Below are 27,687 nucleotides of genomic sequence, written 5' to 3'. Positions count from 1 at the left end.
TAGTAAAAGCTGCCGCAAAAATACAACGCTGGGCGAAGGGCTGCCGGTATATCAAAAACGCTTCCCGCCAAAAATTCTAGGACCAAATAGCGGACACCTGAGCGATGTGGTAACTCTATTCCTAAAACAGCTGTTCGACTGTAGAGTGCATTGGGTTCTTACGATTTTGTTATTCAATAATTGAAATGTGCAATTTAATCAATTAAAATAAGAAAAATGCAAGCGCTGAGAAGTACTCGCCCTTGGAGAGGGGTGTATTGGAGCAGTTGGAGGCGTCTGCTCACCCAAAGCTGCACGGGAAATGAGGTTGGTGATGAAATTGCACCAAAAATCATCTAAAACTTTTCGGATATTCCAGAACTTGGAGTTAACCAACGATGTCAAGCACCGGATAGAGGCTCACTGGCGGGAAGAACTCAGTGGAGGACAGTTTAACCCCAAGGAATCGCAGGACAAGTACTACGTGCTCTCCATGTTCCCGTATCCCTCGGGCAATCTCCACATGGGCCATGTGCGCGTCTATACCATTGCCGATTCTGTGGCTCGTTTCCAGCGGATGTGCGGCAAGAATGTGTTCCAACCCATGGGTTGGGATTCCTTTGGTCTGCCCGCCGAGAATGCCGCCAATCAGCGGGGAGTGGAACCCGCATCCTGGACGGAACAGAATATCGCACAAATGAAGGAGCAACTCAAGCGACTGGGATGTTCATTCGACTGGAACCACGAGCTTTCCACCTGCAGTCCGCAGTACTACAAGTGGACGCAGCACCTGTTCCTAATGCTGCACCGCCATGGACTGGCCTATCAGAACGAAGCCCTCGTCAACTGGGATCCCGTGGACAAGACAGTGCTTGCCGACGAGCAGGTGGACGCTAATGGCTGCTCCTGGCGCTCTGGAGCCAAGGTGGAAAAGAAGCTACTGAGGCAATGGTTCATCCGAACGAGTGCATATGCCAAACAATTGCTAGATGGCCTGGAAGATCCCACGCTGCGCGATTGGAGGGATATTATTAATTTACAGCGCCATTGGATCGGAGAATGCGATGGGTACGCCTTCAACCTGCTCACATCCGCCTCCGGACTGTTGCGCGTGTGGACTACCCATCCAGAGCACTTAAAGGATCCCCATGCATTCCTCGTGATCCGCAGCAATCATCACCTGTCGAAGCTAGAGGATGCGGGCAGCCTTAGTGCGGAGAATCCCTTTGCGGCCACCACAATTCCCGTGGTTTTTGGCGACGAGGTGACTTTCCCACCGAAGTGCGATGTTTACTTGGCAGCACCCAGTTTCCGTAGCGAGGACAAGGAGCTGTGGGAGTCCTACGGATTGGCTTTCACTTCTTCCGGCAAGGAGGAAGATGTCTTAAGTCCAGCCAACTGGGAGCTGTTGAGAAAGGAGGTTCTTCAGGCAGCCACTCGCCTCAATGTGGGCGGCTATCGGGTGTCCTCCAAGCTGCAGGATTGGTTAATCTCACGACAGCGCTACTGGGGCACTCCAATTCCCATTGTCCACTGTCCCAAGTGCGGAGCAGTTCCAGTGCCCGAGGAGCAGCTTCCGGTGTCGTTGCCACCGAAAGATTCCCCTAAAGAAGCGTTTCTTTGCGAGTGTCCTAAATGCGGAGTTAAGGATGCTCGAAGGGAGACGGATACAATGGACACATTCGTGGACAGCTCTTGGTACTACCTGCGTTATCTGGATGCCCAAAACTCCGAGCGCATTTTCGATCCCGAGCTGACCAACAAGTTTATGCCCGTGGATCTGTATATCGGGGGAAAGGAACACGCCGTGCTGCATCTCTACTATGCCCGTTTTATGAATCATTTCCTGCATAGTTGTGGACTCTCGCCCACCAGTGAACCCTTCTCCCGCCTGCTAGTTCAGGGCATGGTCATGGGTCGCTCCTTCCGGGTGAAGGGCAGTGGAAAATATGTCACCGAGTCAGAAGTGGAAATTGTGAACGCCAAGAAGAACCAAGCGGTTCTGAAGGAATCCAAAGAGCCCGTGGTCATGACCTGGGAAAAGATGTCCAAGTCAAAACTGAACGGCGTGGAGCCCAGTGATATGTTCAATGAATACGGCACCGATACAACGAGACTGATCATCCTGGCTGATGTGGCGCCCACCTCTCATCGCAATTGGTCCAGCGCAAGTGGGTATTTTAAGGTTAACATATATGACAACTTATAATATTTTATATTTCGGACAGCATTCCCTGGAATTCTCAATTGGCAAAAGCGCCTTTGGCTGACCCTGCAGGATTTCCAAGAGGCTCGCGAGGATCAAACTCCCTCGGAAGTAGTGGTTACCAGCGAGGAGTTCCTGGCTGAGGATGCCAAGCTTTTCGATGCCCGGAACTTTTATGTCAAAGGAGCCACTTTTAACTACCGCCATGCTCATCAACTCAGTGTGGCAATCTCCAAGATGCAGGGACTGACCAATTCTCTAAGGGTGAGTTGTGAAACAGGCTTTATTTTTCAATTCCTGCTAATCGTAACCTCTTACAGCGCACACCTAAGCATGTCCTGAGGCATGGAAAACAATTTGAGCGGGCTCTGGCCGCCCAGATTATCATGCTTGCACCCATGGCTCCCCATTTTGCCTCAGAACTGTGGTCAAAGTTTGTGGCGATACCTGGCAGACTGAATCCCGCCAGCCAGGAACTGCAGTGGAGTGAAGATGTGTTGGCCCAACGCTGGCCAGACATCGATGCCGCCTACAATCTGGATCTTAGTATCAAAGTAAATGGATTCGAAAACTGTGTAATCAAAGTGCAGCGAACGCACCTGGATAAGGTGACGCACAGCGATGCCCTAGACATTGCCTTCAACACGGAGTCGGTTACGTCGTACCTCATCGACAAGAAAATACGGACCACCAACTTTGTTCTTTATCCCGGCATTGAGGCTATCCTGAACATCTATGTTGACAAGGCACAAAAGACGCAAAAGCCGGCGACCAGCGATGATGCGGAGGCTCAGCCTAGAGCGTAGGATATATATTTTAGAATGGGTTGAATTTGAGGCACAAAGTACAGTAGTAGTGGAAAGAAACCTTTTGAGTATTGAAAGTGAGGCCTGATCAACCAACATCTATGTATAACTCTCCACTTCTTCGATATTTTAGATTATTTTCAAGACCTAGCAAATCGACCCACTCTGATAATAGTGCTTAAGCCGAACGGATTACGGAGGATTGTAAAAGCGGGTTCAACCCGCCCAACTGCATTTCCGGTGTTGACCAGAAAGACGCCATTCTAGATTGGTACTTTTTAATATTGTTTAATGTTAAATATTTATAAAAATTGGACTAGTTGTAAGCAGCTGCTTTACAGGATTGGTAAATGCCTAGGATCATAGGAATATAATGGTTGCTCTATCTGTGCGCCTCTATCTAAAAGCCTGTACGACTAATAAGTTCTCGTTTTATCTTTTGTTGGAAACGCACCTTACTTCATCAGCTCGCACATGAGATTCCGCAGATAAACATCCAGCTGGGCGTAATCCAGGAGTGTATTCCGGACGATGTCGAGGAGCATGCTGGGCCACAGTGTTTCCAGTTTGTGCAGCTTCTCCACGGCGTTGCAGGTGTTTTCCAGCAGCAGGGCAAAGTGCTGACGACCACGATCTCGGGCACTGGGCGCCATGGCAGTGCTGGCCGCGTCCGTCGCAGGATTCAGGTTCATGGAGATGGAAGATGCTGCTCCATTACCGGCTCCTCCTGCATTCTTCTTCCATTGGAGCGCCTCTTTTCCCACCACCAAACGCAGGGATTTGTTGTCCGCCCGCAGGAGCCACTCTTTTGGAGACAGCTTGCTGGCCGTGCAGGTCTCATCCAGACGAAGTCGCGCCAACAGCGGTTGCAGCATCACCTCCGGCATGGACCACAGCACCAGGTCAGAGAGTCCCACGTACATGGCATTCGCAGCCTCCACTTCCGCTTCGGTAACCTCCTGACCATTCAGTTGCTTCAATCCCCAGTGGGACAACCTGTAGATGGCGTACGCTCGCCAAGATTCCTTCAAGGTTATGCCATTGCCCTCGGCATCGATGAGTAAACTGCTGAGACCCTGGAGCTCGGCCAATCCATTAAGTTGACCCAAACAGGAAATGTTCGTCTCCCGGAAAACATAATGCTCGGCGTGAGGAAATCGCAGCTTAATCCTGCCTAGGACACAGACGATGCTGTTGAAGTTAATGTAGCTGAAGTTGAGCGTGTGAACATCATTGGCCTTGGCCGGATTCCACTGCTTGTCGATGAAACGGAGGGCTCCCTGGCCATAGATGTTAAGGTACCTTCCACAAATCTCAATCAGGTAATCGCCACCTTGCTCTCTTTCCCGTTCAGCGGCACTGGGTTTGGACACCGTGATGGCGGCGTTGGGAGCTGCTGCTGTTCCTCCAGTTGCTGATCCAGTTGTTGATCCTGCGGTGCCTCCTCCGGCTCCTGCTGAAGATTGGTTGGAAGTGGCACTCGTTACCGCCTTTGATTGCGTTGCCACCAGAGTTAATCCATTGTTAGTGGCTTTTCCGCGACCATTGCTGTTGGAACTGCTGCTGTTACTGGTGCTGCTGCTCACGGTTTGTGCCCGCACTAGACTGCCTGCCATGTAGCGCTTGGAGGATGCACTAGCTCCTCCCCTCTGATTAATCTGCAAGCCCAATTGAGTAATGGGCGCGTGACGGGAGCGCTGTTTGCTGCTCGTCGGACGACTTGTGTTGGAGGATGCAGTGGCGGGCACGGGAAGGGTAGCAGTTGTGGCCACTGGAGGAGGAGTAGACGTGCCTCCGGGCACAGGAGTTCCAGGAGCAGCTGGCGGAGTCAGGGTTAAAGCAGGCGGCGAAGGCGAAGAAGCCACCGCCGTTGGAGTTGTCACCTTGACCAAATCAGGAGAATGGTTTGTTGGACCAGCAGGAACAGGTGAAGGTGGTGGCTTCTCTGCCAACCCCACTTTATTGCAGTTTTCATCAATCTGTGGAGTCTGAGGTTTGTTTTTAGCACCACCCTCCTCGTTATCCGAGCTATAGCAACTGGAGCAGGAGTCCACATTGGGTCCTAGACTGGAAGCCTCCGAGGAAACGCCATCCTCGTCCTGCGGGTTCCTCAAATTCTTGGCAATGGGCGGCAGTTTGATCAGTGCCTGCAGCTCATCCATCAGTTCCTTCGGCTGCTGTGACTCCTCGGACTCGGTCTCCTCCTCGGCCGTTGGACCCTCATTAGACTCATTGATCTTGGCCAGTTCGCTGGTCAGCCGGCTCTTGGGACGACCCACCACTGTCTGTTGGGATCGCAGTAGCTCCCAATTGGTCCTGGCATTGGATATCACCTCTTCCCGCCGGATGCTGTGATAAGCTTCGGAGCTTCCAGGAGCAGCTTGAGCCTGTTCCTTGTGCTGCCGCCAGGCCAGAGCCGCCCGACGCACTTGTTCCGTGATGGGCATCTGACTGAGCGTCTGCAGCAGTGGGAGATATGAAACCAGGAAGGATACACAATCTCCAGCGAGGGATACCGGATTGTTCTCGATTGTGACTTCAAGGAGGCGGTTGGCCCGAGCTATACTGGCCATATCATCCACCCGGTGCAACTCGTTGTGGCACAACCAAAGCCTTTCCAGAGCCACCAGATGCTGGAAGCCGTTGATCCGCCGCAGTTTATTCCTCTTGAGGTTCAGCTCCCTGAGGCAGCGCAGTCCCAGGAAATCCTGCTGGTTTATTTGTCGTATTTGATTTCCCGCCAGATTCAGTGACTTGAGCTGCTGCAGACAGTTGATCCGGCTGCCCAAACTGGTGAGTTTATTGCCATGCAGATCCAAGACTCTTAAGGAGTCCTTCAATGAAGACAGTCCTCCAATATCCGTGATCCTGTTCTTGCCCAGCAGTAGCACCGAAAGTGAGGGTAGTCCATCCAGATTGGCTATCTTCTCAATCTGATTATCATAGAGATCCAGAAAGACGAGCTGCTGGAAGATGCTGCCGTAGCTGGCACTTAAACTCAACTGCTTGTTCTTGATGCTCAGTTGCTCCAAGGCGGAAATGGAGTTCATTACGCTGGGGGAATCCTCTTCCTCGCCACATCCGCCGCACAGTGAGAGATTGCTGCTGTGCAGGGCACTGCCCTCGTCGCAACTCTGGAGGAGATTACTGACTGCTCCACCGGCCACTCCTCTGGTGGCCTTAAGAAACGCTCGCCTTTGGATGAGCTGTTGTTGGTGCTTCATCGCCTGCAGACTGCTGCTGACAAAGCTCTTGGACTTCTCCAATCCATAGCGCATGCGCAACGCCGGCGGAGGCGTTAATTGTGCCTGTCCGTAGTTGTAGCCCCTTTTGGCCAACTTGGAACGCCCAGTGGCAGTTCCTCCATTGATGGCCAGCGCCTGAGTGGTCAGTGGACTTCCTGAACCTGGACTTCCGCCGGATTTGGGCGACAGGCGATGGGAATTACCGCCAGCATTGGTCATGGCACGGGTAAGTCTGCCGGGATGATGGCCACGCAGGCCAGAGCGTCCTCCTTCCTTGTTTCCATTGCCGTTATTGTATTCTGAGTGAGAAAAGAGTTATATAAATTGGAGGTCCTAACATTTAAATCTAAATTTCACAATTCCAGGATACAAACCACCCAGCTTATTATTGTTGTTGCTCTCCCGCGGCGTGGCGATGGGAGGAGGAGGCACTGGCGGAGGTGGAGGCGGTGGCAGCTCCTTGGGTATGTGGAAGGTATTGATCAGGTTGTGCTGCAGCGACAGCAGTCGGAGATTGGGTTCCTGCTCGAAGATGGGGATCGCCGTGAGACCCCTTTTGTCGTAGTTTATGCGATCGGGCAACTCCTCGCGCTCCTTGGGCAATCTCTGGATGCGGCAGATGCCATTTGGTTGCGGCGTCACAATGGCTCCACTCACCAGAGTGCCCCCCGTACTGCCCACCAGAGTATTGGGCGTTACGGCTGCTGTAGCGGGACGACAACTATTGGAGGCCGCCGAGGAGGAGGTGGACTTGGAGCGCTGGCGCTGGATGCCAACGCCACGTGGCAGATTCCGCTGCTGTTGCTGCTGCTGCTGACGGATTTGGGCGGCGGCGGCATAGCTCCGCTTGAGTTGTTGCTGCTGGCCAACTTGCAGTTCCGAATGCTGTTGGATTTGCTGCTGTTGCTGTTGCTGCTGCTGCTGGAGTTGCTGTTGCACTGGTCGCTTCGGGATGACGTTGTGGCTTAAGGTGCTATGAGAGCGACCAATAGGACGCCGGCGTAGTCTTTGATTAAAACTAGGAACGAATGGTTCGATTTTCAGCAAAGATGTTTGAGGTAAGTAGTTCTGTTGTTGTTGTTGTAGTTGTTGGGGCGAAGGATTTGCAGGAGCTGGAGCAGGAGCAGGGCAGGATGCCTCCGGCGTGGGCGTTTCATCGTTGAGTATGGAGCGACTGCGGCATTTGGCCATGGAGATCAGCTGGCGGCGCCTGGCATGAGTTGCCGCCGCCGTCGCCGGAGTCGTCCTTGGTGGCACTTGTCCTTGCAACGGCACCTGCACCTGCACCTGGACTGGCACCTGACCCTGCCCCTGCCCCTGACCCTGGCCCGTTGCCGTGCGTTTGGCACCTTCCACCTTCGAGTTTCATAATAGTTCGATACGGGTAAGCGACTCCTGGAGAGCTTCGGACATGGTTATGGGAATTTAGGATAGTCTCTGGTGAGTCCTCTACTGCCGTTGCATAATATGCAGTCCTAGAAGAGCCTGTAAATCGGGTTTTTAATAAGTAAACAAACATATAAAACACGACTTAATACAACAAGTTCATAGTGGCAAAGAATTTGAGTTTGGGAAATTTAAACAATAATTACGTAGAAATAAGTTGAACTAACTTAACTCAAGCATAGTAATTAAAATGAAATGAAAACACATTTACGATTTGTTTTCCTAAAATCAAAATGGGCCAACTATCACATTTGCTCCAATTGTAAATTGATAATACAAAACAATCAACCACAACTACTTCATCGTAATAAAATTCGATATTTTCTTTATCATCTCAGTACTACATGAAAACAATCCTTGATATTCTCAGTTAATCCTATGAGATGTATTCAATTTTACAAATTTAAAAACAAAGAATCACTTTTTAATTACAAGAGCCTTGCAGTAATTGAAATTTGCTCACCCAGTTTTATGGTAAATTCCTGAATGCTCGAATAACCAGTCCTGGTTATCTAATTTGCAATTGCATTCAGCTCTCTGGTCGACGGATTATGGATTAGTTTGGTTCTTTTTGGGGACACACAAATAGATACAGTGGGAGTGCGGCGAATGGAATTGGGAGCGACTGCTCCACTTGAGCTGCTTTTCCCTTCAGTTCTCGTCGATTTTTGGTGATTTTTTTCGGTTGTTTGGCGTTCAGTCTTTTGGGGTATAGGTATATAGATAGATAGACAAGTGTGGTATTTGTGTGCTCCTCGAGTGTTGTTGGTCGCCTCCGTGGCAGCTCTGAGCCAGGATTCGTGGACTCGCTGGCTCGGGCATGTGGGCCCGTTTTATTAGTTTGTTTATTCGGGTTATACATCCACGATTTTGGCTTGGCGCGGTTGCCATAGAATATATATATATATATATGCGGTGCATTTGGAAGACAGTTGCTGTTCCTATTCCACTCTCTCGCTCGCACCCTCGCGATATCCGTTATTAGTTTGTTTATTTAAAGCTCTTTTGGGGCAATTCGAGGCCCAAACAGCCAGGCCGCCGACTGTCGACCCACCTGGCCAACTGACTGGCAGTCGGAAAGGTGGAGCGACAGGCGGGCAGACAACTACTAGACCCATTCGGCTTGTTGCTGCCACGACTTGCGCTTCTAAACATACCAAAACATTGGATTTCTGGGCATAGAGGCGGTACATTGCACACAGAGAAGTCCATGGGGATCACGACTAGTCATAACTTACTTAAATGTATTTCCGCTTTATGTAGCTCTTTTAGGTAGGAACGGCTATCCCAAACTCTATTATTTTTGGGATTCAAATAGACCTTTGGTTTAATTTTAAGAAGCAACTGACCAAACAGATTATGGTGACATTGTAGAGAAAAGTCGCCAAGTCTCTTTAATAAAATGTAACCTAATAGGAAGTTACAAGGTGTATTGAATTAGTTAAATACAAACAATAGTTGTATAGTTTAATTTCTAAAAGAGTTTATTTTAAGGTCGAAAGTCTCTTTGTGAGTACTAGGTTATCACCCATCTTTTTTTTATAGAACAACTTATTATCAATGTAACAACAGTTTCGTTTCTAAGTACTACTTATTTTTGGTGCACATATTCAGCAAGTGATCTGTCAATTAAAAAACCAATTAGATATAAAGAATTCTAAAACGTTGAATGAACAAGGCCAATTCTGGTAAAGAGATGATTATTATTCTGAAAAAGCTTTAACCCAAAAATATACCTGCAGCCTTTGTAATTTCCTTTCGTGGTCTCGGCCAGACTTTTCCAAGTTTTCATCGGCTAGCGCCCTCAGCATTCACCTTGGCCGTGTGCAATTGGAGGGAAAGTCGTTTGCATTAAAAACCCATTTCGTGGCTTTTCATACCCTCTGTTGTTGTTTTTGTTATTGCTGTTGTTGTTGTTGTTGCTGTGGCTGCGGCTGGCTGGATTTGTTGTTGCTGGTGGAAACTGTTTTGATTTGCGTATGGCCCCAACTATCAGGCGGAGACAGTGAGGGCGGAGCGGAAGAAACACGCACATAATTGCCTGCCATCGTAATGGATTCACGTGCCTGCTGAGTTGCTCTCGTTGTTCTTGCCGTAATGTTGTTGCGAAATATGCAAAAGTTAAGCGCCAACCGCAGGCGAGACAGAGAGAGAGAAAGCAACAGAAGACACTACAAGAAAGTGGGGGTTGGATTATAGACATTTGATATTGATAATCAAAATATAATATAAGGCCATGCAAATTATTACCAAATACAAAAATTCAAGTAGTAGTAAAATTATAGCTTAAGAAAAATAATCCCTCAAAATATAACAGATTATGTACAATTCAAATGAATGTAATATTTTAATTACTAACGCTAGTATGTTTTTCAAAAAGAGGTTTTTTAGGAAGTGCTTACCTAAGAGTTTAGGAAATATCTCCAAAATTAAATGATTTTTCAAGATAAGTAACCGCAGGGAAACAATTTTGATTTTACAGATAAATAATTACATTTTTTTTTAATTTCAATAAATATGTTTTTGTAAGTGCACACACACCTAAGCAATTAAGGAGCAAAAGAGAGAGGCGCCAAAGAGGAACATTCGTCGCCTGGAAAATTGCCCGCTGGCAGGCTGGTACCAGTGCGAGTGCGAAAGGGACGGGGGAACCCAATCGAAGACACTGCAACAATTCGAGTTTAATTGATGCCAGTCGGCGGCACCAACAAAAATCGAAGAGTGTGCGTGCGCTGGCATTTATGAGCTGAGCTTCGCCGGAAAGAAAGGCTCCTTTGCCACCTGCCGAACGGACGATAACTGAGCCGTTGATTGGCACTGAGGCCAGGTGCAAGAGCTTCTGCAGTCCGCTCTCCCCCCCGATTTCCACATGCCATCGCACTTGATGCCAGTTATTAGCCTCGTCGGCGGGCATTGAACTTTTTCCCAGGAGGCAACAAGTGACGGCGAACTTTTCACGGAAAATGGAAGGAAAGTCCTTTGGAAATGCAGGTATTTAAAGTTTGCACTTCTCAAACATGCATATATACATACATACATCAGTAGATGTAATGATTCACCAAGGTTGAATGGGTATTAAAACTTATACTTTTATCCTTCTTATTGGTTCATTATTTACTTAGGAAATTCATGATGGTCTTATAAAAATTAAATTTCTCTAAAAAGCAACGTTTATATATAATATGTTGGCTCTTAAATTTTTAAATTTTTCACCTTCGGCCAAATTAAAAACTCTTTCTCAAAATTACGTATACGACGTGTTATCTCAATTTTGCAAATCTTGTCATACTTACAAATTACTCATACGACACTTGGGCCTAATTAAACTTATTTAAATCCAAACCTGAAAAGGCTCGGCTTCTTAAACGATTAATTGTACCTAAAGCTTGAACTGCATTTAACTATTCAATTGTCCCTGCCATAATTTCGAAAATAATGGAGCGATTAACGAGTTATAACGGCTGATCGCCTGAAATCTCTGACCTCCTATTGTAGTCTTTTGCAAGGTTTATCAAATCTGTTGCATGCTGCGATTTCTGTTGCACTCTGGGCTTTGTTTACACTGATGTCCTGTCCGTCCCGCTGTGCTGACTGTTAGCCCGAGTGCTATTTACCGACGCTGCGGTGGCTGATTCTGTTGCTATTTGTGCCGCTGCCGCTTCAACTGCCATTGACATCCTTGTTGGCCATTAATTTTGCAGGCTTTCGCGTGGCGAAAATGGAAAATGTCCACGCTCACTGTCCCGTCGCTGTTCTAGATAAAGAGTGCGGTGGGAATCGGGCGAGGCGCTGAGCTCGATAGCGCAGCTTTCAACCTTTGGCCTTTCCTTTGTCTCTGCGTCAGGCTTTTGCAACAATTTCACTCTTGTTTTCACTATGTCACACTGGGAGAAAAATCTAGTCTAATCTAATATATGTCTGAAACTAAGAAAAGAAGAAAATAGTTTTCTCAATTCCTTTAACAAGTCCTTATCACATTAACTAATGTATAATATTTATTTATTAATAAAGACACAATTGAAATGTTTGTCAAAACAAACAACGATTTAAATTGACCAGAAAACAAGCTTTAGTTTTTTAAATTAGATTCTTATTTATGAACTATTAAAAATGTATTTAATGGCAGTTATTTTAGATGGCTTTCTTTTAAGTGCATTGTTGCACTTGTGCTCATTATCGCGATTGTTGCTGCTGTCGCTGTGCGGTGGCTGTTGTTATTTACTTTTTAATAATTACAGCGCTCTGCTGCAATTGTCCCTGACCACAGGCTGAATGGGGCAAAGACAGGGACAGGGACAGAGTCGGAGACAAGGAGAGGGACAGGGACAGGACACGGGCGGACAGATAGCCAGTCGAGTTGATAAATGGCGCACACAACGCAGAGACAAAGAATGCAAGCTTACGAACTGGACGGACGCCCACACAGAAACAGACACCTCGCTTATTAGGTACAATGGCACCCATAAATGTAATATTCATTTAAAAAATAGTAAGTACTATATTGATATAGGATTAGAATTTCATAGTTGAGATCTTTAATTTCTTAGCTTAGAACCATGTTACTTTACTTCGAAGTAAACGAGTTCAAAGTTTCAAATATTTTAGATTTTTTAAGAGAGCCACAGTTAAATCAGAAAGTCTTTATATGAAATACAGATAGAGTTAAACTATATATATTCATTATTATTATACTTGGGAATTTAATATTAATTCTGTAAGTCTATTATGGAATTCATAAGAGAACTTGCTTGCATAGAATCCAAAAACCTAAACGATTTGAGTACAATTTTCTTTTGTAAACAAAATTATTTTGACCTCCTCTGTGAATCGTAAGCCTTGGGAGCCTTTTCCAACTGACCACCGTCCCCCACCCTTTGCATTTTCCAGCGATGGACGAGCAATTTAATCAGCCTGCAGAGCGCAGAAAAGCTGATAATACCGTTATGAATAATTTACCCGTATATGCACACACTCGACCACGGGAAGTGAAACGCGTTTTATTATTGTTTCTGGTGCTGTCTTTTCTGGTTTTATTTATAATTAATCATGAAGCGGCAGCGAAGAGTGCAAATCATCAAATAAAAGCACTTGTTGTTTACACTTTTGCTTTTCGACCTTTAAGGAGCTGCGTGTGAAATCGTTTTAATTAGGTGCGGTCACTTGTTGCGGCTGACCAGTGGAAAATCCAATTTAGGAGTCCCGAATCCTCCGAATGTCACATTCAGTAGGAATTCCCGCTGAGCCTATGCGCTTTCTGTCAAAATCAATGCGCACCGCCACCGCAAATATCATGAATGCAAGATGCCTGCGGTGGGAGCTAATATCAAAATGTAGCCGTCACAAGCGACCGCAGTAAATGAAACAACCAGAAATGACATTTTCTACAATACGATTCAAGTAGAAATTCATGTAGAGATTGCTAATTGGCAAGATAAAATTAAAAAAATTTTCTTTTTTATCAGCAAGGTTTAATGATCGACTAGTGTAACACATAACACACAAATATTTTAATTCTTAGTAAGACATTGAATTTAATTTATTTGTAGATAAGGCAAGTTGTATGCTATTTTTATAAAGAATCTTGACAATCAGTAAAATCTTAAACATAAATGCTTGAGAAAAACTTTGAACAAAATACGACTATTTAAGTTATTTAAAAACTGCGCAGTCTTTTTTAAACATTGGATTATTTTTGTGGAGTTTTTTATACTTCAAATCAAGACATATTTAAAAAATATGTATTATTAATAAAAACTTTAAGGCAAATTGTTATTTTTAGCTTATATTTTTTGTCAGAAATTGGTTAAGATGGATTTCAACTTCATATATATAATTTGAAGGATTTAAGCTTAAAGTGTGTTCGAAATTGGCAGATTACATTCGGGTACTTTCGTTTATATTGTTTTGTTCACATTTATTTCGGACTAGTTTTACGCTCAGAGAGTCATTCAAATAGCTGACTGGAGTTCCTTGAAGTGCTCAGCTCGTTTTCTGCTGCTCCGCCTGGAGAACCACAGCATTCTCGACCTCCTTTGAGGTGTGACCATGTCGGATTCCAGTTGGATGCAGTTCCTCTCGCCGGATACCTTCACCAACTCCTCCTCCAGCTCCAGCTCAGTGGCATTGAGTATTTGTGCGACGTGTGCCTCGTCGATTGTGCCTTTGAAGATGAGGGGATAGGGCCACTCGTGGCATATCGTGGGTCCACTGTAGTCCCTTAGAGTTTCGATAATCCTGTCCAGCCGCAACATCTCCTCGTGGTCGTCGTTGAATTCCCGCACCTCCTCTAACAGGGCCGCTACATCGGATTCAAGCACCTGCGAGATGTGGGTTGAAATTGGATTAGCTAGAAATCGCTTATTTTGCTCGATTTGCATTGTAGTATCCGATGACACTGACAGCTACAGTGACGGCGTTACGGTCACTGATAGCCTTACTTTCCCTCTGGCTGAGTCCCCCCAGTCCCCCACCCCCAGCCATGCCCCCAGCCCCGCCCCCATTCACGCCCTCCATTCTCGGATTTCAGCTACCATATCTTTTCATAGGTCTCGTCACTACTGTCTCTATTAGTGCCCAATTAGCAAAGCCTCGCAACCCGGCCAACTAAGCCCATGTTAGGTGCATGTTTCGAGGGGTAAACCCCACCCCATACACCCTCAAGCAGATGAATAGTTATTAAATACAGAAGACCGAAATTTTATTGTTTTTGTTATGGGAACCTGTTGAAAATAGTCGTAGCTTTTGATTTTAATGCAATATTCTCTCATAATATTTTGATCAATTTTAAATAAAGTTTTAAGACAGTATTTAAGCTTAAACCACTTTTTTTAATAGATTAAATTTTGATAAATACCTTTTAGTTTTGTAAAACACAATCTTCATTTTAAATGGTTCATTGGTTCATATTTATTTACCCATGCCTGTGCTTTACATTGCCAACCCGTTCGTTCGCCAATCACCGAACCGACATTGTCTAATTAGCAGTGCAAGTAATCACTGCAAGCCCTATCCCCCTCCCCGTACCACCAACCCCTTGACCAGCACAACATTCTAACATTTCGTTCCCAATAACTGGCTATAATTGCATTAACATGTTCCAAATCGCTGCAGTAGCTATTAACAGAGTTGCCGGGCGCAAAATGTTAAACAACAGGTGATAACAGGTGAAATGGGAATGAAAATAACGATAAAAAAGTTGGCTGAAGGAAATACGCTAAGGTTAAAAAGGGTTAATTGATACAGCCGATTGAAAGTGCGGAAAACTTTTACATATTCGTCAACGCAGTAATTCAAAAGATAAATTTTAACAGTCGGTTGTTAATAATAAATAATAGTTTACTTTCAACATAGACTTAAAATTGGGTTTTCAATGTAAACATACAGAGATAGTTTGGGGCACAATCAATAATCACCTCTTATGACTTTTATATAAAAGTCATATTATAATAATATTAGATCTTAAATATTTGAGGGTCACCTTTTACAATAAACTTTATATCTTTATAACTGAATGCCTATTTTTAGAGTTAAGACTGACACTTACAAAAAGTGTTTGTGAAACCAGTGATAACATTTCGTAAGCGATGGAGAGATAACAGAAGTGGCACAAAGCCCCGATAAGGGGGAAAGTATATTGACCGAGGGGGTTGAATATGTAGCAGACATAGCCGCTTGTCAATGCGGATGAGAGAAGCTTTTTCGGTCAACAACAAATGCAAACAAGTGTCACTCAGTGGCCACTTGTGTGGTAAAAACGATTTGGATAGTGGGTACAGAATCGAAGGGCGGGGAGGGGGACTTTTTCGTCTGTTCCATTACCAAAAACTCAATATGCAGGTTAATAACACATTTTAGCACTTGACGAACACGACCGCGCAAACTTTCAACGCTGCTCAGCAGTTGACGTCGCCGCTGCACCGCCGCACTAATTGGCTCCATCATCGCGGCATCTGTGATGCCCTGAATATTTTACTTTTTTTTTTGCCCCACCGCCGACGACACTTGTCCAATTTTCGGTTCGTTTTCAAACTTTTACATAGCGCTAATTTGTGTTAATTCTTTTTTTGTTGTTCCCGCTTTAAGTTGCTCGGCTCAAATTTTGTTTTATTTTATTTTTGCGGCAGCTTTCCGCTCGCGAACAGCGCTCGTCGTTGACTGAGGCCTCTTCTTTCAATGAAAAAATTGTTTACGTGCGTCAATCAACCGGCCACTTGAGTGTGTTGGTGTGAGCTTCTATATGCACACACTTACCCCACCGACAAAGCACTATGGGGTTTTTGGCCTGTTTTTGTGGCATTAATTAATAACTCGGTCAGTTTTGGAGATATCGACATGAAACTTTACCAATCGTCATTGTTTGTCCCTAGGCACATATAGTGTGAAAATCGTTTGGATCAGGAAACAATATCCTATAGCTCCCATAGGAACGATCGGTTAAAACTAAAAAAAAATTAATGAAATTTAAGGAGCTGAAATTTGTTGCTCCATGCCTATAAAAGTGGATGATAAAAAGTGCAACAAAAGCAAAAAGAAAAAATTTCATCAAACTCAAAACTCATCGGCAGCCACGGATACATATCGACAACAATTCGCCAGTTTGTGGGCAAAATGATTCGAATTTGTCCAAATTGACGGGCAACTGACAGGACAAACATATCAAAATGATCCTCATATTATAAATAATTTGTTCATCAAACATTGTATAGCCTTTTCTTGCTCAAGCCTGCCCCTCCCGCTATTCCAAACAGCAACCAAGTCGGCGTTGGAGAAAGTGAGGTTATCTAAGAAAAATTCAAATTGCACCAATAGTGCGGAAAAGTGCACAATAAGACTAACAGATTTTTGCTCAGAATTGACAAGGCTACAACATACACTTGGACGCATTGAAAACTAATGCAAACTTCTATCTCAAAACTCTTCCCAAAGTTGAAATTTGTTCCTCAAAATTCAGCTTAAGGTTCATTTATAAAATGACAAAATATTAGTATAAACACGCATAATTTAAACAATTAATACATTTAACATATAGTACAAGCCTGTGAGATCAGTTTCCATTTGTTTTTTTCTTTTCAAATGGTGTTTTACACGAATAAATTAATTTCAAAGAACGCTTCGAAAAAATTGCAAACTTAGCGCTGGTGCTTTCGGATGCAACAGCTGACTTTACAGCTGTTATGCTAACATATGCTGTTAAGTATTAACATTTTGAGTATGAGGCATAACAGTTTGATGTTCTGTTAATGCATTCCCATTTTTTTTTTTTAATTAGAGCACTTTTAAAAAATGACTAAATGCCACATAAAGTGGTCAAAAACCCCATAGTGCAAAGTAGAGAACAAAGAACCAAATGAGAACATTAGTCGAAGCGGAGAGCTCTTTATCACTGCAATTTTCAGGGGACATCAAAAAATATACAACAATTTTTTATCAAGAGTTCAATTTCTCTCATACGAAACACACCTTATGCTTATTTTGACTACGGAAACGTATAATTTTTATAAAACCTACGTTATATATTCTATCTGAAATCTTTGTAGCTATGAAAAATAGTACTTAATGACAAGAATAGACGAAAATTTATCAATTAATAAAAAAAGGATTTTGGAAGTGTATTTTTGTCCTCGACTTAGCGGGCAACAAAAGTTCATTACAAATAGATTTACTCTTCTGAATTTTGATGTTGATTGTGCAATGCATTTATTTTTAAAAATGGAATGTTCCAAATTAGTACTTAGAAAATCATAGTTGGCATCCTAGAAGTTGGCAATGTTATTTCTAGCACACTTGTGCAGCAAATTTTCCTCCATACTCATCCGGGTAGTATGCAACATTTTCTTGCTGCTCCATGCAGCCCAGAAGTATGCAGCAGTTTTCCGTATTCATAAGCAAGCCACAATGATTTTAGAGCTGCTCGTTGACTTGGCTTTAATCGTGCTTTTCTTTGGCGCAGCTCATCCTCATCCTCATCCCCAGCCTTATCCCCTTCTGCAACCCATTCCGCTGAAAGCCAAACAAGCATCAGCTGCTGGCCATTAAAATTTTAATTTTGTGCACCATTTGCCACCATCTTGGCCCACTGGGCACCGATCCCATCGCCATCGCCATCGCAATCGCCCATTGCCATAGCAATCCCGTTCAAAGCCCTTGGCTTGAGCGATTATGTTGATGGCCAAGCCGAGGCTGCTTACCTGCAGGGCCACGCCCTCTTCGCCGCTCCCCCGCCTCCTTGTCGATAATACGCTCAATTCAATTTGCATATTCAGTTGTCCAATGAAGCGCACACCACACAGGAGCGTTGCGATCTACCGTCCTTCCAGCTTCCAATTCAATCCCGTGAATCCGTCCCCATCCCTTTGCTCCGCCCGGTGGCACGTCCAAGCAAATGGTCTTTTTCTGAGCCATCCAGGTTGTTGGCCACTTGAAAGCAGCCAAAATGTGCCGCTGACAGCAGCGCACGCATGAGCTGCATGAACAGCTCCAGAGCAGCTCGCACACTGTAAAAAAATGTGGCTTTAGAAATATATAACTAAATTGAGCCCTGAAATTTATATTTATAAAAATTATGGTTTATATTTAAATTTATTTTTAAACGAGAAAGAATTTAAGTTTGGCAAAATAAAGTTGCAAACCAAAAATTCCTTTGTCAAAATAGTCAGTTTACCAATTATTTTCTATGATTTTTGTATCTGTAAAACTATATACATTTAGTCAGTAAGTTCCTTTTTAAAACGAAGTATATTAAAAATAAAAATAAATTTGTTTTGTTGAAATCGGTTATATGTGTAATTTAAATTTGCAATGCAGTGTGAGCACCCAGAATCCTTCTCCTTGAATCCTTCTAGCGTGGAGTCGTCCTCACCTGCTGTTAGTCCATTACGTTAGCAATTTAACTTGCGCCACGTAAACATGATTATCATCTTAAGTGCAGTGTGTGTGGGCGGTGCAGTGTGCGTGCAGCGGGTGGGAAAAACTTCGCCGCCAGCTGCGGATTGTAAGCTCGTTGGCTCGCTGTTTAACAAGTTTCAATCTGCTTAAAACTGCAATTAATTTAAACGGTTTCTTTTTTGCCCCATTATGGCCGAAAACAGTGATTTGGAACACCACCACCAAATCCCGATCCAATCCGGATTTCAATCCGGTTAGAGTGCTGCTGCCCTAATTGAGCTTGTCAAAATCAGCCAGCAAAGTGAGCGAATTTTTGGCCAGGACACCCGTGACGGATCAAGCTCCCAAGCGGCACAGGTGTTCCGGCCAGGACTCGGATTCGGTTTTGGTCCTTGTCACCAGCAGGTGATGGTGGTGGTGTCCAAACCTGGTGCTGATCCTGACGAAGCAGATTGCAGCAGATTGAACCGCACGGGGAGACGCCCACACATCACACATATGTACCCCTCGGTGGAGTTGTGAGAAAATTGCAACAGCCGCTTGATTAATTTGGGGGCGGGCCCAAGATAAAATTTGTGGGCGTGGCTGAAACGCAACACCATTTCAAGGCCCAGCTATGATGGGTGTTCAAAGGGTGTCGAGTGATAACGGGTGTATTGGACTAGTTGAGAGGTTTGAATCTTAAGAAATTCATATATTTGTACTTTAATTTAATATTATTTTGATATTTCCAAATAAACACTTTACTCATTTTGAGCTACAAAATGTTAAGGTTGGATAGGGGCTTGCAAAGTTTAAAGGTCGCGTATTAAAGCTAAATATACAATATATTAAACTTTATTTTTCACTTTAAGATATTAAATAGTGCATTTGGTTTTGCAAACTTTTTTAAGAATATATGTATATATAAATATATTTAACGATTATATATTAGGGTACCCAAAAGTCCCTTTGTGTTCATAACCTTTTTTTATCACTCTCACTTGTTTTTACCGCCTGACAGGGTAAATACGAGCCAGAAAAACAAGGACCAACGGCAAAGAGTCCATCAGACAGACAGTGAAAAAAGGAGAAACCTCACTCACGACTACAACTGCATTTATGCAAATATTAATATAGATATACTCGCACACACACACTGTCACGGACAGACAGACAGAAAGAGAGGGCATCACAAAGTACCGTTGACAAACCCATTATCAGGAAAACAAACCGGAGATTAACTTGGCAAAATGTCTGCAGACGTCAAAAAAACACGGAGTGGCCAGCGAGTGCAAGCGAGAGGGCAGCACTAGGATAACCACCAGATGCTGAATAAAATATGAGCACACACACACAAATGAAAAGGGAGGAAGCGAGACAGCGAGAGGACGTAGACACACGCATTTGCAAAAGTCCTGGAAAAGTGACACATGAGCGTAATAACAGCTAAGACCTTGCTAAGCATCCGGCAGTCAACAACCACTTGCTGGATGCCCATCCTCATCCTCGTCCTGGTTCTCGTGTCCTGGTCGAGCAACCCCTTCCTGATTTTTGGGCCGTCGCTGCACTCAGCATGATTACAAATTATAACGTCTGAGCAGTTCTGCTACTGTGTGTGTGCATAAAGGGGCGGTACCGGTTACCGCCCATAGGAAATATAACTCCGCAAATTTCGCCAGCCCTACTGAGGGAAAAAGGATAAGGGAGTTCCTGGAAAAGAAAGGTAAGAGAAGATATTTATTTTGATTTTAGGAAAAAAATCCAACTTTAATCCAAATGGTATTATTATTATTCTTTATTATTTTAAAATATGTATTATTTTTTAAATTCATGCTTATAAAGTCTTTCCAAATCTATAATCATTTCAAACCATTCATTCTTAAAACTTGTGGTTTATCTTTCGTTTTGTGAAAATCCTTTCAAAGTATTTTTCAAAATAAATATTTCCCCCTTATTAAGTCCTAGATTGTGATGATCGCAGAATTCTTTATCATCAAACATTAAATAAGATTAGGATCAGTTTTTATAAAATACCTCTAAATTTTCTACCGACCTGAAATCTCTCAAAAAAGTTTTAAGTTACATTCTTAAGTCTACTTTATTTTTAAAAGCTCTTTAAGAACTGATAGGTTTTTGAAGTGTATCTCGATGAAGCCGCCGGCTGCTTTTTTGGCTTGGGGATGGGGTTGAGCGGTGGCTGGCAAACGGTTAACGAATTTGTTGCACGCACCGCTCACCCGAATCCGCTGCGTTCACCATCCTGGTCCGCTGTGTGCCTGCTGGTGGTTGGCCAGACAGGATGCTAACCTTGCCCCTGGTTGGTCCTGCCAGCCCCTGCCTCTCCTTTGGTCCTTCATCCCCGGCAGGCAGCCGCATCCGCTTTCCCCTGGCCTCTGATTAGATAATTCCGTTAGCTTGCAGTGTTTTCGTTGTTGTCCTAATAACTTAATTATGCATTTGCCAGCAAAGTGCTCTAAGCGTTTTTTTGTGCAGCATTTAAAATGGCGTCTGCGCCCCCGGAAAGGAAAACTGCGGAGCTGGTTGGGGGCCACATGGGTCATCCGACTGGCGGCGGCTTTCCGCTTCAAGCCCAAGAGCCCACTACGAATCGGGGACAGAAGTCAAGGTGAACAAGCGTTCCTAGTGTGTTACTAAAATCTCCAGAGCTTTTAAAACAATGGCTTAATTGTGTAAAACTATGGAATTAAATATTTAGTGCTGGCTATATAATAAGGCAGACTGTATCTGAAATCTGGCTAGGCTTTGGTAAAGAAACGCCGTGGTTTCGGATAAATTTATAGATTTTTCATAAGCCATTCATTAAACTACTAATTTAATTTAATGAGTATTTAACATAATATAATTTAATATACATTGCTTGCAATGGTAGGCCCAAAGTAATTAATACATTTTCTGAAAAATAATACGCAGTATGCTTACCTTTTTCGTCGTATTCGTCATATGCATTTCATCTCATTAAAATAACTAAATTCGTCATATGCATTTCATCTCATTAAATTCCCTAGACTTAAACAAAAAATAAAATAAATTTAAAGTTTGAAAATTTTTTCTATAACATCCAGGTTAAATGTTTTATTTTAAAGAAAACACTTGAACATCCAAATTATTGTTTTTGAATCCCCAGAGAATACAGAAGCATAAAATGTTTTTACCTCAGACTTGGGTAGTAACTCCAAATGGTTCAGACACTCAAGTGCTTAAACCCGCTTTTTCCCAATTTGAATAATAATAACACGAACTATTTCGGGCAGCAATTGAGCAACCTTTTCGGCTATCAGGACATGATGTCCTCGCATCTACAACTTACTTTTACTACTCCACTAGTTTTATGACCACTTTCGCTGTGAATCGCGGGGAGGGGGTGGCTTTAAGTGGGCGGGGGAGGGAAAGGGGGTGCCACGTGGCAGAGTGCGCGATTTTTCAAGGCACAAGGTCAAGCCATGTTAACCCATTGTGGCTAAAGGAGGCGGCCCACGCTCAGCCAGACCTAAATCCTTTTTGATTAAATTCAATGGTTTATATCCAATATCCCCCCGAACATTTTATATGTCTTTGAAACGCATTTTTCTCGTCAGAATCCCATTTTTGTGTTGCTCCTCTGCCGCACACACCAAACACACACGAAAGACACACCAACTCACACATGGAGACATAAAACAAAATGGAGACAGTCGACCAGAGCAGAAAATAGATTGAAGTGTAATCATGGTTTTGAACTGCTCCTCGGTCATACATTTAATCCGAGCCAACGTAGCAGACACAAATGGCCAAAAACGGCCAACGAAGTGAGAGAGAAAGTAAGCGTTTAGCTTGCCTTTCCTGGTGTTTTCGTCACACTCAGAGAAATCAATTAAAGGTTACTCAGTAAGTTAAAATACTATAAAATAAATAAAAAGATATCAGCTATTAATGCCACAAAGCTATATTAATATTGATTTCATACGAGTATCAATATAAAGGTTTTAAAGTTGTGTTAACGATTATTGCGCTGTAGTTCCCTCCGGAAACAATTTACTAAGGAAACTTTACAGAATAAAGATTATGCAATTGTTGGCCCATTTTTGTTCTCAGTGCAGGCACATATATAAAACAAAAGACATTGTAATTGGAGGATATTGGAATGGGCAAAGGGACGAAGAAAAGTTTGAGGGCTCGTGCGGTGATGCTTATTCCGCCTGACTGATTGGTGGCTCCTTTGTCTCTGCTCCCTGTTTCCTGCTCCGGATGTCTCCGTCTCCCTTAACCACCGCCCCCCCCATCCATTCCATCTCCGGCTCAGTCTCCTTATTCTTCGAGTGTTATCTAAGTTTGTTTGAATAAACTTAAGCGAATGTTTTGTAAGAAGATTTCCTTTATTGCCAGAGAGTGACTTGGCTTTGGTTGACAACCACATATGTATGGCTAACTAGCAGGATGGCGAGGGGCGGGGCAATAAGTCGGGAAGTGCAGTTCCCCGCCAAGTTTTCCCCCCGTTTTCTAGTCTTTTCAAGTTCGCTTTGCATTTTGTGGGGATATCTATCTGTTTGGGTTGACTGCTTCTCCCCCTGTGATTGCCCTAGTATCGATTTGGATCGATTCGTTTCGGTACTCTATAATTCCACCTTAAGCCAATTTAACAACTCCGGCACTTGGCCCGGTCATCGGTGTATCATAATAAAGGCTATAATTTCAGCAATCTAGAAACACCGGACACAAACAAACAAAGGCTTAGTGTGACTCGATTCGATTTTGAAATAATACTTAATGGCCGTAAAATTATACAGTACAGCCAAGTGTCCTTCGGATGCGGATCCTTCTGCCTTTGTGGCCCCACATTCGGAGCTTACGACCGTAGAGAGTTGCCATAATCGTTCTGCGGTTTGATGTTTGCCTTCCGAAAGATGATTACAAATAATCATACAGTGCGTTTCATTGGAGTAGGACAGTTAGGAGCTTTGGCTTCAGTCGCAAACAAAGCTGAAATTAAGAGCTAAAATATAAATTGGGTGTGGGTTTAATACACCTAGCACTCTAAGTCAAAGACGGAATAAATCATTTTAAGTAACAAGAAATTAAATGTAATATTTATAGAAAATGTAACAGCCTGAATTTGTAATTTGTTTTCAAATTACATACTAGACTGAGATTATTTAATATCGATTTGTTAAATGTTTGGGCTTTTAAATATTTAAACAGCCAAGGTTTGACATTTATAATGAATCTATATTTTGATTGACAAGAATTCATGCAAGTACTTTAAATATAGTATATATGTTAGCAGTATCTAAACAGAATCGAAAAACTCATATTTTCCCGTGTCAAAATAGCTTTCATCTTGTAAATTCCCCACTCTAAAGTAATAATCTTGATTAGTTTTAACCAAACCAGTAACAATGAACCTTTAAAGGAATGCCAAACAAAGCTATTTCCCTTATTATGTATGCAAAACGCTACATCAATTCATTGAGAATGTGCAAATAATTTTCAATTTGCCCAACATCTGAGAACAACTCTTGAGTCGAAACATAAGCTCACCTCACCCAGTGAGTGATTGAATGTTCTACACCAATTTTATATCAATTCCATCTTATTTTGTTGACCCTAAGCATTTGGCCCCTGTCCATTCATCATTTTCACCGGTCAGCCGAGGAAAACTTGAAGTATTTGATGTGTGTCTATATCATTGTCTCAACCTTTGTCGGGGGTGTCGATGTTTTCCTGGGCGTGTGGAGAATTTTCAACTCGGGCAGACTCTTAAAATGGCCATAAAGCAAATTGTGAAAAATTATTGTGTGTATAAAATTTAATGACATGTCAAAAGGGATATCCGGCATACGCTCCTCCGGTCGTGTTGATGTTGGTGTTGCTGCTCGGTGGTTGGCCGTCTGTTGACGAGCTGGACAAATGGCCCAGGTCCTGTGGCCATCAGATCCTCGTGGGCGGACGTGTAATGTCCTGTAAGTCCTGACAATTTTAGTCTAGTTGTCGGCGTATTTGTATTTACTTCTTTGTGTCCGAGGCCAACACATAATCAAGCGCAACTTTATTATTTTGTCCAACAACTACAGACTCTGCCGGGGCTATTTTTATGCCCGGCTTAGCCGGTCTCTATATGTATAACCATATAGCCATAGCCAGCTGTCTGTTGTGCGGTCTTTATGCCCGTCATCATTATGCCCTTGCCTTGGCTTGTTCGCTATTTGCCAGTTGCCATGCTCCATGTTCCATGTTCCGAGCTGCACATTTTATAGTTTTCAAAAGTCACAAAAATGTCAATTGCTTGTCTTGCTGTTGCCTGTCTCCTCCTTTGGCTCCCCAAATGGCATTGAATAAATTATATTGTGGTCATAAAGTTGCTGCACCATGTTTACCACACAGATAGATATAGCCATGTCCATTTTCATGTCCACGTCCCTGCACAGAAAGAAATGGGATATTCAAGAATTCCATGTTTTACTACTTAATATTGGTGCTGCACACAAAAATTATGGTGTTACATGAAACATAGACTTTATTTTCATACTAATAAAAGGGAGTTCCAAAATCTTATATCCACTTGACAATGTATCCTCTTTAATACTGTTTATACTATCATAACAATTCGTTATATTTTTAATGTAGTTCTTATTAGTTCTTAAGAAGTGAAATTGTACACAAATTTTTCCCCTATGTAACAGATGTCATAATGGTCGGCAAATGAAATCTTGACATCTTATCTTAGTCCTGGGATCGTTCCATTTGCATGTGGTTAAAATGGAAAGTCAAGCTAATCAGCGACATGAATTGATTTTGCTTCGACATTTGGATCAACAAATTACACCCACTTTAATAACGAGAGGCCATTAAGTGATAAATTATGGCCGAGCATGTGACCGGGAACTTTTTGAATTTTAATCAAGCTAAAATTTGAGGCAGTTGCCATCGGGTCAGGGTCGAAAGCCATAATTTCACTTTCATTACTGTCGCTGCTCCTTGGAATGTCCTGTTAATGTGCCATGCTCGAGTGGAGCATAAATCTATTTATGCGGTACTCCACAGCTTTGGCTTCGGCTTGAACCCTTGGTAATTGAAAATATTTGAAATAATTCATAAAATTTTTATGTGATTTTCCCCCTCGAAAAGAAACTATATTTTTGGGAGTGGGTCTTGTCGCGACTTATCAGATCGTATAATTTAGCGCAGATAATTGTTTTAATGATGTCATAATTTCGCCTTGATGGCGTGCTTACAAAATGGCTTCAACTGATTTATGCTCCATTCCGAATTGGGTAACCCCCCACCCCCTCCGAGTGGAGGCGTCAGCCTGGGGGCTTGTGCACTTGTAGATACCGCAGATAGTGGCATACGTAACCAGTTTGCCGGCCGACAAAGAGTAAATAACGGCATTGCATGATTTATGTGTCCAAACAAAACGCAACAAAACGAAGTACAGTCGAAAAAAATTGAGTACCAAATCGCAATTCATTTGTTAATAGAAGAGTAAGCGATGCGATAGTCCGTAGTATGTTAGTAATCATTTTTAAGCCATACACATATAATAATTTCTTATTTCCATAAAGTTTCTAAAAATCATTTTTATGCTATGGTAAAAAAAGTCTAGATTCATATCCTTACCAGAAAAACTATATTTTTAAAATCTAGGATTTATTTAGGAGTAAGGGTTTAACAGGATTTAAGGGTAACATCTTCAATATACCTTATGATTTAAGAAATAGTCACTAAAACAAGAATGAAACTAAATAGTAAAGTTGAGCTTTAACTTAAATCATTCTTGATTTTATATTATTTAGCCTATTTTCTCTTCGATTTTACTTCAATAAATAGTAAAGTTGAGCTTTAACTTAAATCATTCTTGATTTTATATTATTTATGCTATTTTCTCTTCGATTTTACTTCAATAAAAAAGGGGTTTACTAAACGTAACACTTACATTAAATATTTATTTGTTCAAAACAATACTTCAAAGGTCTGTTAAAAGTAATTGTCGTAGTGTATCCACACCTGCCCGCGGGCAATGAGAGCCGGGCCACCTGAGTGCCCGAATCGCTGACTGACTGTCCCTGCTCCACATCTGGCTGGGCGAGATTGTGTGGGCGCTAACCACTTGAAAACGTTAAATAAGTTGTCTAACCACACATTAAACCAATTTGGCACTGCGCTGGCCGCCAGTCTGGCACCTTGGATTGTGCTAGGACCTGCCAGGACCTCCCCTTTCTGAACCCGCCCACTCAAGTCCCTGGCTGCCATAAATCATAGGGCGACCCACGTATGTGACTACTTGGGCTGGGGGATCGATAAATTATTATTAGTTGGTCTGTCCAACGGTCCCACCCCCCGCGCCCCACCCCCTTGGCCGACCTCCTCGTTGGAGGCGCGTGCAAAGGAAGTTGTTAGATCCCAGAAAGGAGCGCTGACCGAAATCCTTGGCTCGCTGCGGTTCAAATGCCTTTTAACTTAACAACTTTTTTTTTGCTGCTGCTGCCAACACCAAACAACCCCACACCCACACACACTCTCACAAATCAATGGGTGACTTTGTTCCTGGCGGGTGAGAGCACTGAGAATTAATATTATTAAAATGAATGAAAACAAATTTAATTTTGATAGTTTTATGAAACACTGAAATTATCTGAAATTTAAATATAAGATATCCCGTATTTAAATTGAATTCGATATAGAAATCCCCTGTTGATATTCAACATTTCTGAGTAACAATTACTCAAGTTTTCTTTCAGTGCAGGGATAAAGGGGCTGAGAAGGACATGGCAGGCCAGGGCAAACCCTTAACGTTGTGTGTAAAGTGGACTTGACATGAGATTAACATCTTCAAAAGCATAGCTTAAAGTATTTGTTGGAGTTCGCCGAAGTTGCGCCTGGCTGGGAGCAAGGTGCCAGGACACGGGACAGGATCCAGGGTCGAGTCCTGACCAACCCGCTGACCCTTCACCTTCGCCCTCATCCACCTCGTTTTTGGATAATTGCGTTCTTGTGCGCTGAGCCATGAGCTTAACTGTTGCTGTCATAACTAAGCGAAAAGGTACACAATTTATGGAATCGAGTCCAAGTCCCATTCCCAACAGGTGCGTGGCCCTTGGGGTGTATGCCCCACAGTCGGATATACACAAATACAGCCGGGTTA

At 43.2% G+C, this 27,687-nt stretch overlaps 3 protein-coding genes across 5 annotated transcripts; 1 reads left to right on the top strand and 2 right to left on the bottom strand.

Moving 5' to 3' along the window:
* The first annotated feature begins 130 nt into the window (after positions 1-130).
* Positions 131-3,402, top strand: LOC108045615 (probable leucine--tRNA ligase, mitochondrial). Its single transcript, XM_017124996.2, has 4 exons — positions 131-306; positions 359-2,150; positions 2,208-2,449; positions 2,506-3,402. Exons 1-4 carry the CDS (start codon positions 217-219, stop codon positions 2,989-2,991), a joined length of 2,610 nt encoding a protein of 869 aa, XP_016980485.2. The 5' UTR covers positions 131-216; the 3' UTR covers positions 2,992-3,402.
* LOC108045614 lies at positions 3,264-7,427 on the bottom strand. The gene is made up of 2 exons (XM_017124995.2): positions 6,611-7,427; positions 3,264-6,535 (listed from the first exon to the last, which is right to left on the bottom strand). The coding sequence occupies exons 1-2, from the start codon at positions 7,425-7,427 to the stop codon at positions 3,447-3,449; spliced, it is 3,906 nt and encodes a 1,301-aa protein (XP_016980484.2). The 3' UTR covers positions 3,264-3,446.
* Positions 7,428-13,137: 5,710 nt separating this feature from the next.
* On the bottom strand, positions 13,138-15,825 carry LOC108045616. Of its 3 annotated transcripts, none has more exons than XM_044457956.1 (2): positions 14,536-15,612; positions 13,138-13,999 (listed from the first exon to the last, which is right to left on the bottom strand). In XM_044457956.1, exon 2 carries the CDS (start codon positions 13,931-13,933, stop codon positions 13,631-13,633), a length of 303 nt encoding a protein of 100 aa, XP_044313891.1. In that variant the 5' UTR covers positions 13,934-13,999; positions 14,536-15,612; the 3' UTR covers positions 13,138-13,630. The 3 variants fall into 3 exon arrangements, with proteins under 3 accessions (XP_044313891.1, XP_016980487.2, XP_016980486.2); XM_017124998.2 differs by having other exon boundaries at positions 14,597-15,612; XM_017124997.2 differs by having other exon boundaries at positions 13,140-13,999; positions 15,501-15,825.
* Between the last annotated feature and the right edge of the window lie 11,862 nt (positions 15,826-27,687).

This window comes from Drosophila rhopaloa, unplaced genomic scaffold (assembly GCF_018152115.1).
Source record: "Drosophila rhopaloa isolate 14029-0021.01 unplaced genomic scaffold, ASM1815211v1 contig_163, whole genome shotgun sequence".
Taxonomy (NCBI): domain Eukaryota; kingdom Metazoa; phylum Arthropoda; class Insecta; order Diptera; family Drosophilidae; genus Drosophila; species Drosophila rhopaloa.
This window is presented reverse-complemented; position numbering and strand designations above follow the sequence as displayed.